General features: G+C 56.2%; 1 protein-coding gene across 5 annotated transcripts; it reads left to right on the top strand.

Moving 5' to 3' along the window:
* The first annotated feature begins 2,375 nt into the window (after positions 1 to 2,375).
* SERPINA5 (serpin family A member 5) lies at positions 2,376 to 11,864 on the top strand. Of its 5 annotated transcripts, none has more exons than XM_058655281.1 (5): positions 2,376 to 2,517; positions 8,326 to 8,970; positions 10,296 to 10,566; positions 10,915 to 11,062; positions 11,559 to 11,864. In XM_058655281.1, the coding sequence occupies exons 2-5, from the start codon at positions 8,337 to 8,339 to the stop codon at positions 11,745 to 11,747; spliced, it is 1,242 nt and encodes a 413-aa protein (XP_058511264.1). In that variant the 5' UTR covers positions 2,376 to 2,517; positions 8,326 to 8,336; the 3' UTR covers positions 11,748 to 11,864. The 5 variants fall into 5 exon arrangements, with proteins under 5 accessions (XP_058511264.1, XP_004584369.2, XP_058511266.1 ...); XM_004584312.3 differs by having other exon boundaries at positions 2,378 to 2,517; positions 8,321 to 8,970; XM_058655283.1 differs by lacking the exon at positions 2,376 to 2,517 and adding an exon at positions 3,517 to 3,637.
* Positions 11,865 to 13,676: the final 1,812 nt, after the last annotated feature.

Below are 13,676 nucleotides of genomic sequence, written 5' to 3'. Positions count from 1 at the left end.
GGGGACCAGCAGCAGAGGTCCATGAAGCCTGCAATGAGAAGACAAGGGAATTGGGAAAGTTACCAAGACTGAAGACCTGGGGCTGGAGCTCAAGCCCAGAGCTGGGTGTGGGAGCCAGGCCTGAGCCCAGGAGCAAGGTGAGCTGCTCACTGACCTGCACAGAAGGCCCTGTCCCAGGAGGCTCCTTAGTTCCCCAGGTGGGCTGGTAATCACAGCTAGCCCGAAGGTGGCCAGCACATACCTGTGGCTCAGCTCTTCTCTGGAGGCACCCTCTCACAGGGCAGCCCCGATCCCCTCCCCCACTTACTGTGGGTGCCCTGGACTGAATCATCTTGTATCCCTCCCCCCAAAATCCCAACCCTGAATGACTGTGTGGAGAGACAGCCTCGGGGAGCTCCTAAGGGTCCAGGGAGGTCCTAAGTGTGTTCTGCAGGTCCCAGGGAACCCAAACCAAAGACTAGCGTGGGGGAATCCATCCCTTCCTCCCCAGGTTCCAAAAGCTTCCTCATTCCTGAGCTCTGGTCCCCCACTATATTGTCATCCTGTTCTCATCACCTCACCTTCCTCTGCCTCCATCTCCTGCCTCCTTCCTCCAAGGATCCCTGCCACAACACAGAGAGCAAACACACAAATCCCCTATTAGAGGTTGTTCACTCCTGCCATCTGCAAGTGTTGGATTGTGTGTGTCCATGCCCCTTACGAACCCTATACCTGGCCTATCCCCCGGGTCCCTGAGTCCAGGGACTCTTGTTCACCTCATGAGGTACACTGCAAAAGAAGGATAGCATGGACACCTGCTGTCTGCCTGGGAGCTGATTATCTCACCTGTTTGGGCATGAGCTGTGAGGCCACATGACAGACAAGTGCTCCATGCCTGCAGAGAGCGTGCCCATTTCTGTTGGGGACCACAGTCAGCAGCTGGCCTGCAGCAGCAGGTTTGTAAGGATTACAATAACAATATGCCCCACACACTGGAGTTGGCATATGGTCCTTCAAAAGGTGTTACCAAATATTCTGGTCTTTCCTAGGGAAACCTGGAGGCCCTTTTTCTGGGCTCCATAGCAAGTGAAGAAGGCAGTGTCCCCGAGTCTTGGAGGGACCCTGTTTGCTGTGATGGACATTGCCTCCTCTGGGTATTGCCTGGTCCCTGCGTGGCTCTGCTGGCTCCACATGGCGCCTGCACCTACACAGCACAAGGCAGTGAGCAGAAACTCAGCATGGAGCCCTGGGAAATGTACAGAGCTTCAACCAGCCCCCCACACCAACCAGCAAGAACAGGACAGGGCTAGACAGCTCTGGTTTCAAGGCTGAAAAGGGCCATCTGGCCAAGACTGTGTGCTGGGCACTAAGCCACCCTCTGCCACTAATTCCACGGAGGACACAGTGTTTCTGTCTTCCTTGGCAGCCTCAATTCTTGCACAGGGGCAATTGGGGGTGGACTCTGTGTACAGTCAGGGGCGTGGATTCCCTTAGCTCAGCCTTGGGGGGCTCATGCAAGTCCTCTCATGGGCCTTGATATCTGACTGGTGAAGTCTGTGAGCCCACCTGCATGCGGAGATGGGGGTGTGAGGGTGCTCATGCTGAAGCTCGGCCCTCCCGATCTACAGAAAGCAAGGACCTGAGACTAACCAAGGGACAGGTCAGCCAGAGGCCTCGCTCCCAGCTTCTGGAAGATCAGGCTGGAGGAGCGAGCACGCAAGCTTGTCTCCCCAGCCGCGGCCGTACTGTTGTAGGGTTTTTGGCCCCAAATACGGCAGCAACCTCAATTCTTGTCTCACAGGAAAGAAGAATTTTCATGCACAGTTTATTTTTAAAGCAAGATTTATTAAGAAAGCTGAGAAAAGAGGCTCCCATCCTAGTGATGGGAGGGGACTTCAAGAGAGAAGAGACCCATGCCTTCTGCCATAGTGGCAGGAGGAAGAGAGAGAAAACCCAAGGAAATGGTGTCTTTTATGTACCATCTCAGGGAGGAAGTTTGCATGAATCACCCCCAAGAGCCGAAGTAATTTTTACTGCCTTGCCCCAAAACAATAGGTGAGACCAGTAGCTTCCTTCCCCATCCTGAGGTGGGGCCATCATTGACAGTGATCCAGGAGGGCCCCTTGGCTGGCTAAGGGCCAGGATAGAGATGCTAATTCCAGCAAGCCCTGTTCCTTTGCATTTTAAAAGATAACTTTACTAGAGTAGCACAATCAACATCTTAAAGGGACCAGAAACACCTTAACTACCTGCGATCCCTATCCTGCCTGACTCACACAGTACCATCCTAGGCAAGTGGTGGTCAGTGTGGGGCTGAGCGCAGGCAGACGGTGGCCTCCTGCTGCGTTGCCTGCAGCCAACCCGTGAGCTGGAAGCCTGCCGGGACAGAGCAGGCCAGGCGGGGCCAGGAGAGGGGTGGAGACAGAGCCACTGCGGTCAGTCAGGGACAAAAGCTGGCCGCGATCCAGGCAGCCCGCTGCCCTTTGCAGAGTCCCACAGACGGCACCTCCATTTGTACACGCTCAGCTCGCTGACAGTGTGAGTACAGACCCAGGACTGTGGCAGGGGGAGCGGTCAGCTGCAAGGGCGTGTGCAAGGCAGGGGTGAGGCAGCCTGGAGAGCTGGGGATTTGAAGATGGGTGGGGGACTCAACAACCCTGGAGGAGTCTCGGAGTAGCGGCAAGAGAGGCCTCCACAGGGCAGGGAGCAGACTGGGTGGCCAGCAGCGGAGGTGGTCCCCCCAGCTCCACTCTTAGGCAGAGGAGAAAGCAATGGCAGCCCTCGCATGGTGTGATTCGCACCCAGCCTCAACTGGCTGGGACTGGAGACGGGTGGCTTGTCACCAGCGGGCACCGTGCGACTGGAGGCCAGGGCTGCCATCTGACACTCAGTAATGCACAGAATAGCTCCCCTACAAGGGACAATCCTGCTCCCAGAACCAGCAGGGTGGAAGCTGTGGAACTCCCAAGATACAGCTGTGGGCAAGCCATCACACAAAATGGAGGCACTGGGGAAGTGGTGACAGGTGTTGCTTTTCCAGCCCTGGAGACGCAGGAGAAATGCAGGCAAGAACAACTTTCCTGAGCTAGGGGCCCTGTCTGGGGGCTACCTGCCGGCAGGTCATAGGCTAGCTTAAGTGCTCCAGGTCGGTTAGGCAAAAAACGTGAAGAAGGGAAGGAAGGATGGGGGTAGAATCTTCCAAGTTTCTTAGGATGAGACTCTGGATGTGTGGGGGTGGGGAGAGGCTGTGCCCCTGGGCCAGGGCGCTGGGTCCCCAAGCCAGGAGAGTAACAGGGCTTGGAAGAGACTGGTGGTGACGGAGTCGTCCATGGCAGTGATAGTCAAGATGGCCTCTGCTTGTTGCTAATAGGACAACTCTGTGTATGGGTCAGAGTTCACTCGCTTGCTCAATCATTCATCCCACTTGTTGAGGGCAGTGCAAGTGGGCTGTGAGCGAATGTGTGTGCGCACACGTGTGCATGGAGAATGAACAAGGCCAGTAACGTGTGATTACGTGCCTAATGGAGCCGCAGAGACACGTCGAGGGCATCAGTGGCAGGGGAGAGGCCCACGTGCGAGAGGGTGTCCCTGGGAAGTGATGCTGAAGCTGTGACCAGAGGACCTGTGACCTGGGGCTCCCCGCCCAGGGCAAAGGCGGGTTCCAGGGAACCCAAGGGGTGAATGGGACCCCCACGCGCTGCAGGCAGCGGTGGATTTCCAAGGAGGGAGTGGGAGTGGGGATATGACTGTTAGTTATTTAAAAAGATGTTAGAGTTCTAGTTCATACGATATTATTATGATATTATTACGCGCAGCTAATTCCCACAACCTGGTTCTTTACCGTGAGCTGAAACACACCAGACTCAACGAGGTATCTTAGGAGGTTTATTCCACCGGGGCAGGAACGGGTAGAGGTGGTGAAAGTCCGGAGGAGAAAAGGGAAAAAGGAAGCACCTGGGGCCTTTTTATGCAGGTGGGCCCGCAAGGTGTGGGGGGCGGGGATTGGGAGGTCTTGGGGGCAGGCCCCAGGGGATTAGCGCCTGCAGGTGAATGCCTAGGGATGATTGGCGAGTGGGCGGAGTTGGGGAGGGGGCTGGAAGATTGGGGTGGGATTCTCAGGTGGAATGCCAGGTTACATCTGATTGGTGGATAGCTAGGTCGGCGCGAACTTCATGAGCTGTGAGGAAGAAGGAATGACACCGTCCAGGGAAGGATATTGGAATAACTCCTTACAATGACCATGTTTGTGACATAAGCAAGTATTCCAAATGCTTGGTGAGGAATGGCTCTCGGGCACAAAATGGGGAAATGCAGGATGGGGGGACCCAGGGGGTGGTCCTCGGGATGGAGGCAGGGAAAATTGAGATCTTTGTCGGAAACAGAAAATCACAAGCTTCACCAGGGGTTGGGGGAGGAGGCTGCAGGTGTTACAGGGGTTTTGTTTGTTTGTTTTTGTTGCTTTGGCCCCAAATACAGCAGCAACCTCAATTCTTGTCTTGCAGGAAAGAATTTTCATGCGGACACGGTTTAGTTTTAAAGCTAGATTTATTAGAAAGGTGGAGAAAAGTGGCTCCCATCTTAGTGACCGCAGGGGGTTTCTAGAGAAAAAAGACCCTAAGCTCCTGCCATAGTGGCAGAAAGAAGAAAGAAAAACACCCAAACTTAAAGGTAGGGATAGTGTCTTTTCAAACTTAACTTCAAAGCAGTTTCTCCAAAAACAAAGAAATTCCTGGTTTCCATGGTACCTGGCTTTGAGACAAAAGGCCCCAAAAGGTGTTAGAGGTTAACTGCCTCAGTCTTTGTAAGGATAAAGAGACCAGTCTGACACTGCCCCCTTGGCGATGGCCTAGAGTGGTGGTGGGGGGCCGCTTCAGATGGGGAGCTCATCAGTTAATGTTGCCTTTGTCTCTTGGGGAAAATTTGTTCTTGATATGTCAAATATTCACTTGTCTCTTGGGAGAAGTGTGCTCTGGTGAATTGAAGACTTGGTGGAGAAAACACCATTTTATATTTGAGAAAAATTACTTGGGGACCCAGAATACCCTAACTGCCTACTACCCAATCTGACTCCTCACAAAGGAGGTGGGGAAGGAGCCAAGGCTGTGCCTCCCAGGAAGCCCTGCTCCCTTCCTTCAGGACCCAGGAGAAGCCAAGACTCCCTCCCTGCCTGGGCTCATATCCCACCTCTTTCTGTGTTCGGATATGGGACCAGCCTGGCTCAGCTGCACACTTCCAAGGCTGAGTTCAGAGTATGCCTGTGTGGGGCCTTGGGCCCGCAGGAAGACCAGCCAGGGCCTGCCCACTCCATGGCCATCCCTGCATCTCGGGTCTCCTTGACTTCAGACCGTAGATGAACCTGACTTCCTCCCTGACCTTTGTAGGAACACTCATGCCTGGGGCGCAGGAGGGGACAGCCGGGCTAAGCTATGACTGGTTGCTGCGTGGGAGACCCCCAGACCTGCAGCCAATCGCACCCACCTCACCCCGATTTGGGCTGGGCAAAGCTTTGTCAGAACCAGGTGTCTGCACCGAGGGCCCAGGATGCCATGGCAACAAAGCTCAAGGCCTGACGTCCTGCCAGCCTAATCCAACCTTCAGTTAGGCAGTTAGGACGATGCCGGCAGGCCCAGGTTCTCGCGGAGGGGAAGCACTGAGATGATGCAGGGAACAGCCAGGAGACATCTGGGGAGGACACAGCAGGAGGAAGGGTTGGGGAGACACAAGCGGGGGCCCAAGAGGCAACAGGTGCCCCGTTGGAATCCCATTTTCACCACTGACTGGCTGGAACAAGCTGCTCCCTTTGATTCAGCCTCAGGTTGTTCATCTGCAAAATGGATTGAATGATGCTTCCTTTAGGTGACAATTCTGTGTAATGAGATTTGTAGAGTGTCTAGTAGATCCTTGAGTAACAGTATGTCAATTAAAAAAAAAAAGTGGTCCCAGATGGAGTGAGATTTCAGCCCTGTAGCTCTAGAGAGCCTGGCACCCCCTAATTTCCAGTGAGATGATTATGGACTAGGGGTGGGGGAGGCAGAACAAGAGTCAGCTCCTCCCCACACGGTGTGACAGACTCCAAGGGGCTGATAACTGCGGGTTGGGGAGGGGCTGGCCCCAGTGGCCTGGCCAGCAGTGCTGGTGGGTGGTTGAGGCTGGGACAGCTGCTTCTGGGCCTTATCATTATTGTTCCGGGACAATAGCAGCAGCTGGGCCAGGGGAAGGAGGCAGGGTGGAGCTGCTTGCTGAATTATCTTGACTTTGACACCCTGCAGGAGGGAACACGGGCTAGTTTGAAGGACACCAAGATGAGACCACCTCGCACAATGGGGACAGAAAGGGGATTGTCCATCCCTGGCAGGACGCCATGCTTTGCTCTTGACTTGTCTGTGCACTGGGGGTAGGCTGCACCCTCCTACTCAGGAAGATAAAAGGAGGAGGATCCCATGATATCAAAAGAGGCAGGGAGTGAGAGTCGGGACTGGGAGGACCGGAACTGGGTTTCAGTGCAAGCTGAGCAATGAGTTGCTCTCTCAAAACCTCAGTTGTCCTTATCTGTAAAATGGAGTGAGCATGGAACCCACCTCAACAGGAAAGATGGCAGGTTGGAGGAGTGGATATGTCTACATGGTGTAGCGCTTGACGAAGTTGCCCTGCTGTGGGGCTGGGCCTCCCACGCCGCAACTGTGGTGGCTGCTAGATGTGGCACCTGTAGCTGCAGCTCTGCAGGCCACACACACACCAGGGGCTTTCTTCTTAGAGCTCAGCGTTTACCTTGGATGCCAGGGGCAGCGAAGGGGCCTCCAGAGCCACTCAGTGTGGGGTAGCCTGCATGCCTGCAGCCCTGGTCAGTCCAGCCCACCCTGATGCCCCCAGAGCAGCTCAGGGAACAATTTCCCACTGCCTGGGGTCTTGTGGGGCTTGGCTGGGGTCAGGAAACTGTGACAGGCTGGCTCTGCTTGCAGGAGGGGATTCTATCCAAGAACAGTAGACACTTGCTTGACCCTCAGCAGCTGGGCAAGCAGTTGGCTGGGCTGCCTGCCTCAGCCTCACAGGAGAGTGTGTATGGAGGGCATGCACCCCATGGCATAGCTGCAGAAAGAGGCACTGTACACTCTGGGCACTGCTATGTGTTGAAGACTGCTACATGCTGGGCACTGCTACACATCTGGGTAATATACACTCTGGGCACTGCTGCTGGCCTTTTATCTACAATGACCTGTTGAAGGCCTCAGCACCCAGGGAACAAGTCACAATGTCATCTCAGCCTGCAGATGGGATCTGGGGGATTCAGGTGTCACTGACACACCCCAATTCACATGGCCAAGCCACAGTAAGGTAGAGGGGTGGAAGACAGCAGGAGAACGCCACCCTGCTGGATAGGGCAGGTGGAACAGGAGGAGCAGGAGGACTGCAGGAAGGTCAAAGACAGGGAAGAAAGAGCTAAGTCCCGTCCAGGGCCTCCCAAAGTGCCCCAGGGAGCACGAGGCCAGCCTTCTGACCTGGCACACATGTTTGCAAGTTCTGGGCCTGTGCCGCAATGTACCACAGACCTCAGCTTGAACAACAGAATGTTCTGTGCAATTCTGGAGGCTAAGCCAGAGGCCTGGAGGACTGGCTGCTTTGCAGGCCTCTGCCTGTGTCCACGCTTTCCCCCTAAAATGGTCCTCTTGCATGTCTGTGTGGGTCCTCACCTCCTCTGGTCCCTGTCTGTCTGTCTGCGCTCCCCTCCGCTCTTGCCACAATGGTCCTCCACATCTGTGGGTGTCTGTCCTCACTCCCTCTGGCCCCTGTCTGTGTCCTCACCTCCTCTTCCATTATGAGGACATCAGTCCCTCCCTGGTGGCCTTGTCTGTACTTGGTCACCTCTGTCTCGTGGTTAGGGCAGAAGAGGAGGAAGCTGCGTGCTCACAGCGGGTGGCAGGACCTCTGGGTGGAGTAGCAGCCTGCACAGCACCCTGGGATCGGGAGGGGGGTGGGGACAGTGAGTGCTGGTGCCCTGCCTGGCACTGTGGACACTCACTGTATCTTTGCTGTATTTATCAGGAGAGATGCAGCAGTGCTAGGGACCCATGGTGGGCAGCTGGTCTGAATTCAGATAGGACCAGGGAGATCAGAGGCCCCTGCCTCGAGTGGGGTTCTGGCTTCCAGCTCCCATGTAACCTGTGAGATACCCACGGGGTGGAGGGGAGAAAGACTCCCCTCCATTAACACCCCTTACCCTTTGCCACCTGCAGCCTGCATGCTCCTGAATGTGGGTGTGACATCTCTGGCATGCTCTGCGCGCCCCAGCTGCTCTCTCTACCCCACTCCCTCTGAAACCATCTTTTCCCTGCCTTCTTCCCAGAACAGGGTCAGCCGCCATGCAGCTCTTCCTTCTCCTCGTGTGCCTGCTGCTCCTCAGCCCCCAGGGAGCCAGCTTCCGCAGCCGCCACCGCTCCCGGGAGATGAAGAAGAAAGTCAAGGAAACCCCTGGAGGGGTCATGGTAACCCCCAGCAAGAAGAACTTTGTCTTTGACCTCTATCGGGCCTTGGCTTCCAGCGCCCCAGACCAGAACATCTTCTTCTCCCCATTGAGCGTCTCCACAAGCCTGGCCATGCTGTCCCTGGGGGCGCACTCCAGCACCAAGGCGCAGATCCTCGAGGGCCTGGGCCTTCAACCCAAGGCCCACTCAGAGTCTGAGCAAGAGCAGCAGGTGCACCAAGGCTTCCAGAAGCTTCTGCATGAGCTCACACAGTCCAGAGAGGACCTGCAGCTGAACCTCGGCAACGCTCTGTTCATCGACCCGGAGCTGGTTGTTCAGGACACCTATCTGAATGCCATGAAGACACTGTACCTGGCAGATGTTTTCTCCACCAACTTCAAGGACCCTGCAGGGGCCCAGAGGCAGATCAATGACTACGTGGCCAAGCAGACCAAGGGCAAGATTGTGGACTTGCTCAAGCATCTGGATAGCTCCAACATCATGGTCATGGTGAATTACATTTTCTTCAAAGGTGAGACTCGAAGGCCCATACCTGGGTTTGTGCCATCTCGCCAGCCACTGGCACCAGCAATGCCCAACTCTCCAGTGGCTCCCCTCAGGGAAGGGTGGTAATGGGTATGGTCCTCTCCAGAGGGCCTGAGGTCAGGGCTGCTGCCGATGAGGGGGTGCCTCCCTGCTGGGGGAAGGGATGTCAGGGTGCTGGGGTGCTCTGTCCCTGCAGGGGAGGGCCTGGTCTCTGTCGTCGGACCTCTGGGGGACTCTGCTGCTGCAGTGTCCAAGCTGCCTTTGCAGTATGAGTCCTTCACAGCCACCGTAGGGAAGTTGCCAAGGCCATGGGCACACGGAGCAGGGTGATGCCCTTTGGCTGCCAGCCCAGACCGCTTCCTCCTCCTGCCAACAGGCACCTGCTCCTCCTTAGGCAGAGAGAGCTGGCCTCTGCCTTTAACGCCCTGGCGTTTCCGGTGAGCATCATCCCTGCTCTGTTCCCAGCTGCCTCCCGTCGGCAGCTAAACCCCTGTGTGTGGAGGCAGGGAAGCAAGGGTGAATGAGGAGGCCCAGGGAGGTGTATTAAATCGTGAGCGCCTCGCCGTCCTGTGGTCCCAGCCTGTTACAGCTGCTCTCTCACACAGTTGTAGATCAGGAGGGTTTTCGGCAATGGAAGTTTTTCTGGAGGCTAAAAAGTTCAAGGTCAAGGAGCCGCACATTCCGTGTCTGGGGAGTGCACATTCCCTGCATTGCAGCTGGTGTTCCCTACCTGCATGCTTGTCAGGCAGGTGGACCCCAACAGTCCCTCGGAGCTCTTGTGTCAGGAGCCCTGGTCCTATTTATAAGGGTGCCACCCTCATGACCTGGTCACTTCCCAAGACCCCACTTTCTGCCACAGTCACCCTGCTGTGGGGGTGGAGGAGGATTTCTAGGTGGGCATGCGGAGGCCAGCCACAAGCACAAGACCAGAGCAGGGCACTTCAAGCTTGTGTGCCAAGCTCTCTTGTCCCCTCATTCATGGCTGTCCCCATGACGGAAGGTGCAGACAATAGCTGTGCCCCTTGACTGAGTTCAATGCCTAGTTCTGGCACTGGGCTCGGGGGTCAGCAGGTAAGGGCTCAAGTAGTAAGGCTTTACCATTCACATGGGAGACGTGGATGGAGTTCTCGGCTCCTGCCGACTCATCCACTCCTGCCCTGTGGATGCAGAAGGGAAACCCCCATGAAATGTCCAGGCTGGTCCCAAGGTCACAGGGACCTGCCCCTGAGTCCGAGGACTGCTGAGGCTACTTAGTTTGGCTGCATTGGAGGCTTACACGTAGCTTCCTTTCCCCCTCCATCTTCTCGGCAGCCAAATGGGAGACGAGCTTCAGCCCCAAGTTCACCCAGGAGCAGGACTTCCATGTGAGCTCAGAGACCACCGTGCAGGTGCCCATGATGAGTCGTGAGGACCAATATCTCTACGTCCTGGACCAGAACCTTTCCTGCACGGTGCTGGGGCTCCGTTACCAGGGCAACGCCACTGCTGTCTTCATTCTCCCTGGAGAAGGCAAGATGAGGCAGGTGGAGGATGGGCTGAGTGAGAGAACACTCAGGAAGTGGCTCCGGACGTTCACCAAGAGGTACTGCTGGCCGGGACAACTCTGGGACTGTGGAGTGTGCTCCACCCACACCTCAACCTCATACCAAGGTCGGGTGGGGACAATGGAGGTTGACTTGCCAGGCTGATGAGAGGCCTCCATAGCCATACCAGGAAGTCACTCCCAGCTGGAGAGACCAGGGCTGGAGGCCATATTGCCTGGGATGGTTCCAGGGTAGGCAGTGGCTGATACGGGACAGTGCAAGCAGAGGGATTGCATCCTGGGGGAGAACCCCAAGCAGTGGGAAGCCAAGGAGCCATGCCATGGGTGTGGGCATGGGAAGCCAGTGCTACAGAGCCACCTAACAGCAGGGTCTCACCCCATTGGCAGGCAGCTGGAGCTTCATCTCCCGAAGTTCACCATTGAGGGCTCCTACCAACTGGAGAAAGTCCTCCCCAAGCTGGGCATCCAGGAAGTCTTCACTTCCCAGGCTGACCTGTCGGGCATCAGCAGCTACTCCAACATCCAGGTGTCCGAGGTGGGTCCGGATGCTCCTGGGCATTTGCCGTTGGAAGCTCTCTATTATATTGCAGCCCATGCCATTCTGCACCAGTCCAGTCCCCCACAGCCAAGTCCATTCTGCTCATTCCATCCCTTTCTTTCATTCTGTCTTCTCTCCCTTGCTCCTTGCCCTCCTGTGTGTGTGTGTGTGTGTGTGTGTAGGGTGTGTGTGTGATGTGCAAGGTGATGTACATCTGAGCCCCACCCTCCCCCCTGTAGATGGGGGCTCACAGCTCCCCATTAACCCCTCCTTGAGAGTTCACAGGCTCTCAGCTGTGCAGTGAGACTCATGCAGCCAGGTCTGAGCCCAGCCCAGGACAGAGCCACCACTTGATCTGTCACCCATCTCCCAGGCGCACGGGTTCTTTGCTGGTGATGCCCAGAACGGATAGATGCTTCATGGCATGTCCTGAGGGCTTCCCCAGCCCCTGCAGCTTGGTGATGCCTGGTGTCTGTGGGTCTCCTGTCCGCAGATGGTGCACAAAGCCGTGGTGGAGGTGGACGAGTCGGGGACAAGAGCCGCTGCAGCCACAGGGACCATCTTCATGTTCAGATCGGCCCAGATCAGCGCACCCAAGGTCATGTTCAACAGACCCTTCCTTTTCCTCATTGTGGATGATGACAGCAATGTCCTCTTCTTGGGCAGAGTGGCCCAGCCCTGAGGTGGTGGCTTTTCCTGAATTGCGCTGGCTCCCACAGCCCAGCCCATCTCCCTGCTTACTCCTGGTGGCTGGCACCTGACACAGGTCTAGTTGGCTAAACGAAATTCTTGCACCGGTGTTGGCTTCCTCTCCAATGATGGCAAGGCAGCGGAGCCTTGGAGAACCCTGGCGAACATTCCGCCTTGCCCTCACCTTCCACCAGTGGAGAACAGCACCACTGCCTTGCCCACACTCACACAGCATGTTAGTGGCACCCATGCCCAGAGCCCAGGCCTGTGGTGCTGCGTCCGCTAGCACAGAGCTCTATCTGGTGGCGCACAGGGGTGAGTCTAGAAAAAGAGGGTCACTAGGAATTGCATACCCAGGCCTAGAACCCACCTGTCAGCAGCGGCTGCTGGGTCATCATGGTTTGGGACTAGAAACCATACCCTAACCTGCTGTGTGACATTGTGAGGGTGGACACTCACTGTCCCTCTCTGGACCTTGGTTTCCCTACGTGTACCATGAAGGGTCATGGCAAGGATTCAGTATGAGGACCCTGAACTCCATTAGCAAGGCTGGGATGTTGCTTGGCATCTCTGAGGTACGGCAGGTTGGAAATGGGCCAGTGCAGGATGGCACTATCCTTGCCCACAGCTACAATGTCATGGGTCAAGCAGCGGGCAGACGCACAGAGCACCTGTAGATGGTGATGCTGATGCCTAGCCTGTGGGTTTGTGTAGAAAATAACAATAAAAGATTTTGCAAACATTGAGTGTCTTTACGGAAGCAGCTCTGGGAAGGGTGACGGGAACTGTTCTAGCATGTTCCATGTGACATGCCCAGCCACATTTACCCCTGGAACTGCCCTGAGGGCAGGGATCCTGCACTCTCTGCATGTTACAGGTTGGAAGGGCTGGCTCGCTGCCTCACCCATGTCAGCACACTCCCTCACTCGCCAGGAAAGGGCACCAGGCCCTTGGAAGACTTAATGAGCAATCCGTGTCCAGCTGCCCTCCAGTCTGGCCCCTGAGTACCTGCCTGCCTACCTCAGCCTGCGTGTCCTTATCCTGCCTCCACCAGGCTGAGCCCAATGCTTTGACCAAGAGACCATACTGTGCCACTGCAGATGGTGCCCACTGCAGCTGGCAAGCTCAGAACATCACAACTGGAGCACACTCCCAATGTACCAAGCATCCACTGCGCATGCCTGGCATGAGGTAAATGATCGCCCTCACCTCTCAACAAACCAGCAAGATCTGTCATTGCCCACATTTTCCAGCCAGTGACGGTGGCTGCCACGTGGCAGGGCAGGTGGCTGTGACCCCATGGTTTGTGTTTGTACCACACGCCCTGGGCAGCTCCTTCAGGTTCAGCCTCTTGCTGTGGCCTCTACTCCCTCGGGCCTTTCTCTTGTGCAAGACCCAGGCTGCCTTGGGAAATCTTTTGAGCCCTGTTTACCCAGCCACTCCAAGGTCAGTGGGGGAGGCTTTGCCGTGTCACATAACAGGCCAAAGTCCATTCCCGTTCAAAGCTCACAGGGCCAACTGTTATGTGGCTGCTGTGCAGTGGGGTCCAGGTTGGCTCTGGGGTGCAGTGTCACTGCTGTGTGTCACATGCCAGCCCGTTTTCTCCCTCACTTAACCATCATGTGTCCCCGGGATGCACAGGGAGAGAGAATGGTGTTGGTAGGGTCCAGGGAAAGTTTATAAGAAAGAGAAGACATGGAGCAGGGGGACGCGGTTGGGGGCTATTGCAGAGGGCAGGCTAGGGATGGGGTGGCACCTCCAGGTGGAGAGGCATTTCGGGAGGGGCCTGGCTGTGGACACTGAGCTCAGTCTGGACCAGGATAAGGGCAGGAAGGAGAGCAAGGGGCAGGGGACACGTGCCGCCAGGCGTGACCGAGCTCTGGACACATGGCTGGGGCTGTTGGCTTTCCTCGGGACTTGA

The sequence above is a fragment of the Ochotona princeps genome, chromosome 26, assembly GCF_030435755.1.
Source record: "Ochotona princeps isolate mOchPri1 chromosome 26, mOchPri1.hap1, whole genome shotgun sequence".
NCBI classification, from domain to species: domain Eukaryota; kingdom Metazoa; phylum Chordata; class Mammalia; order Lagomorpha; family Ochotonidae; genus Ochotona; species Ochotona princeps.
The sequence above is the reverse complement of the archived record's forward strand: the minus strand, read 5'-3'. Positions and strand labels throughout refer to the sequence as shown.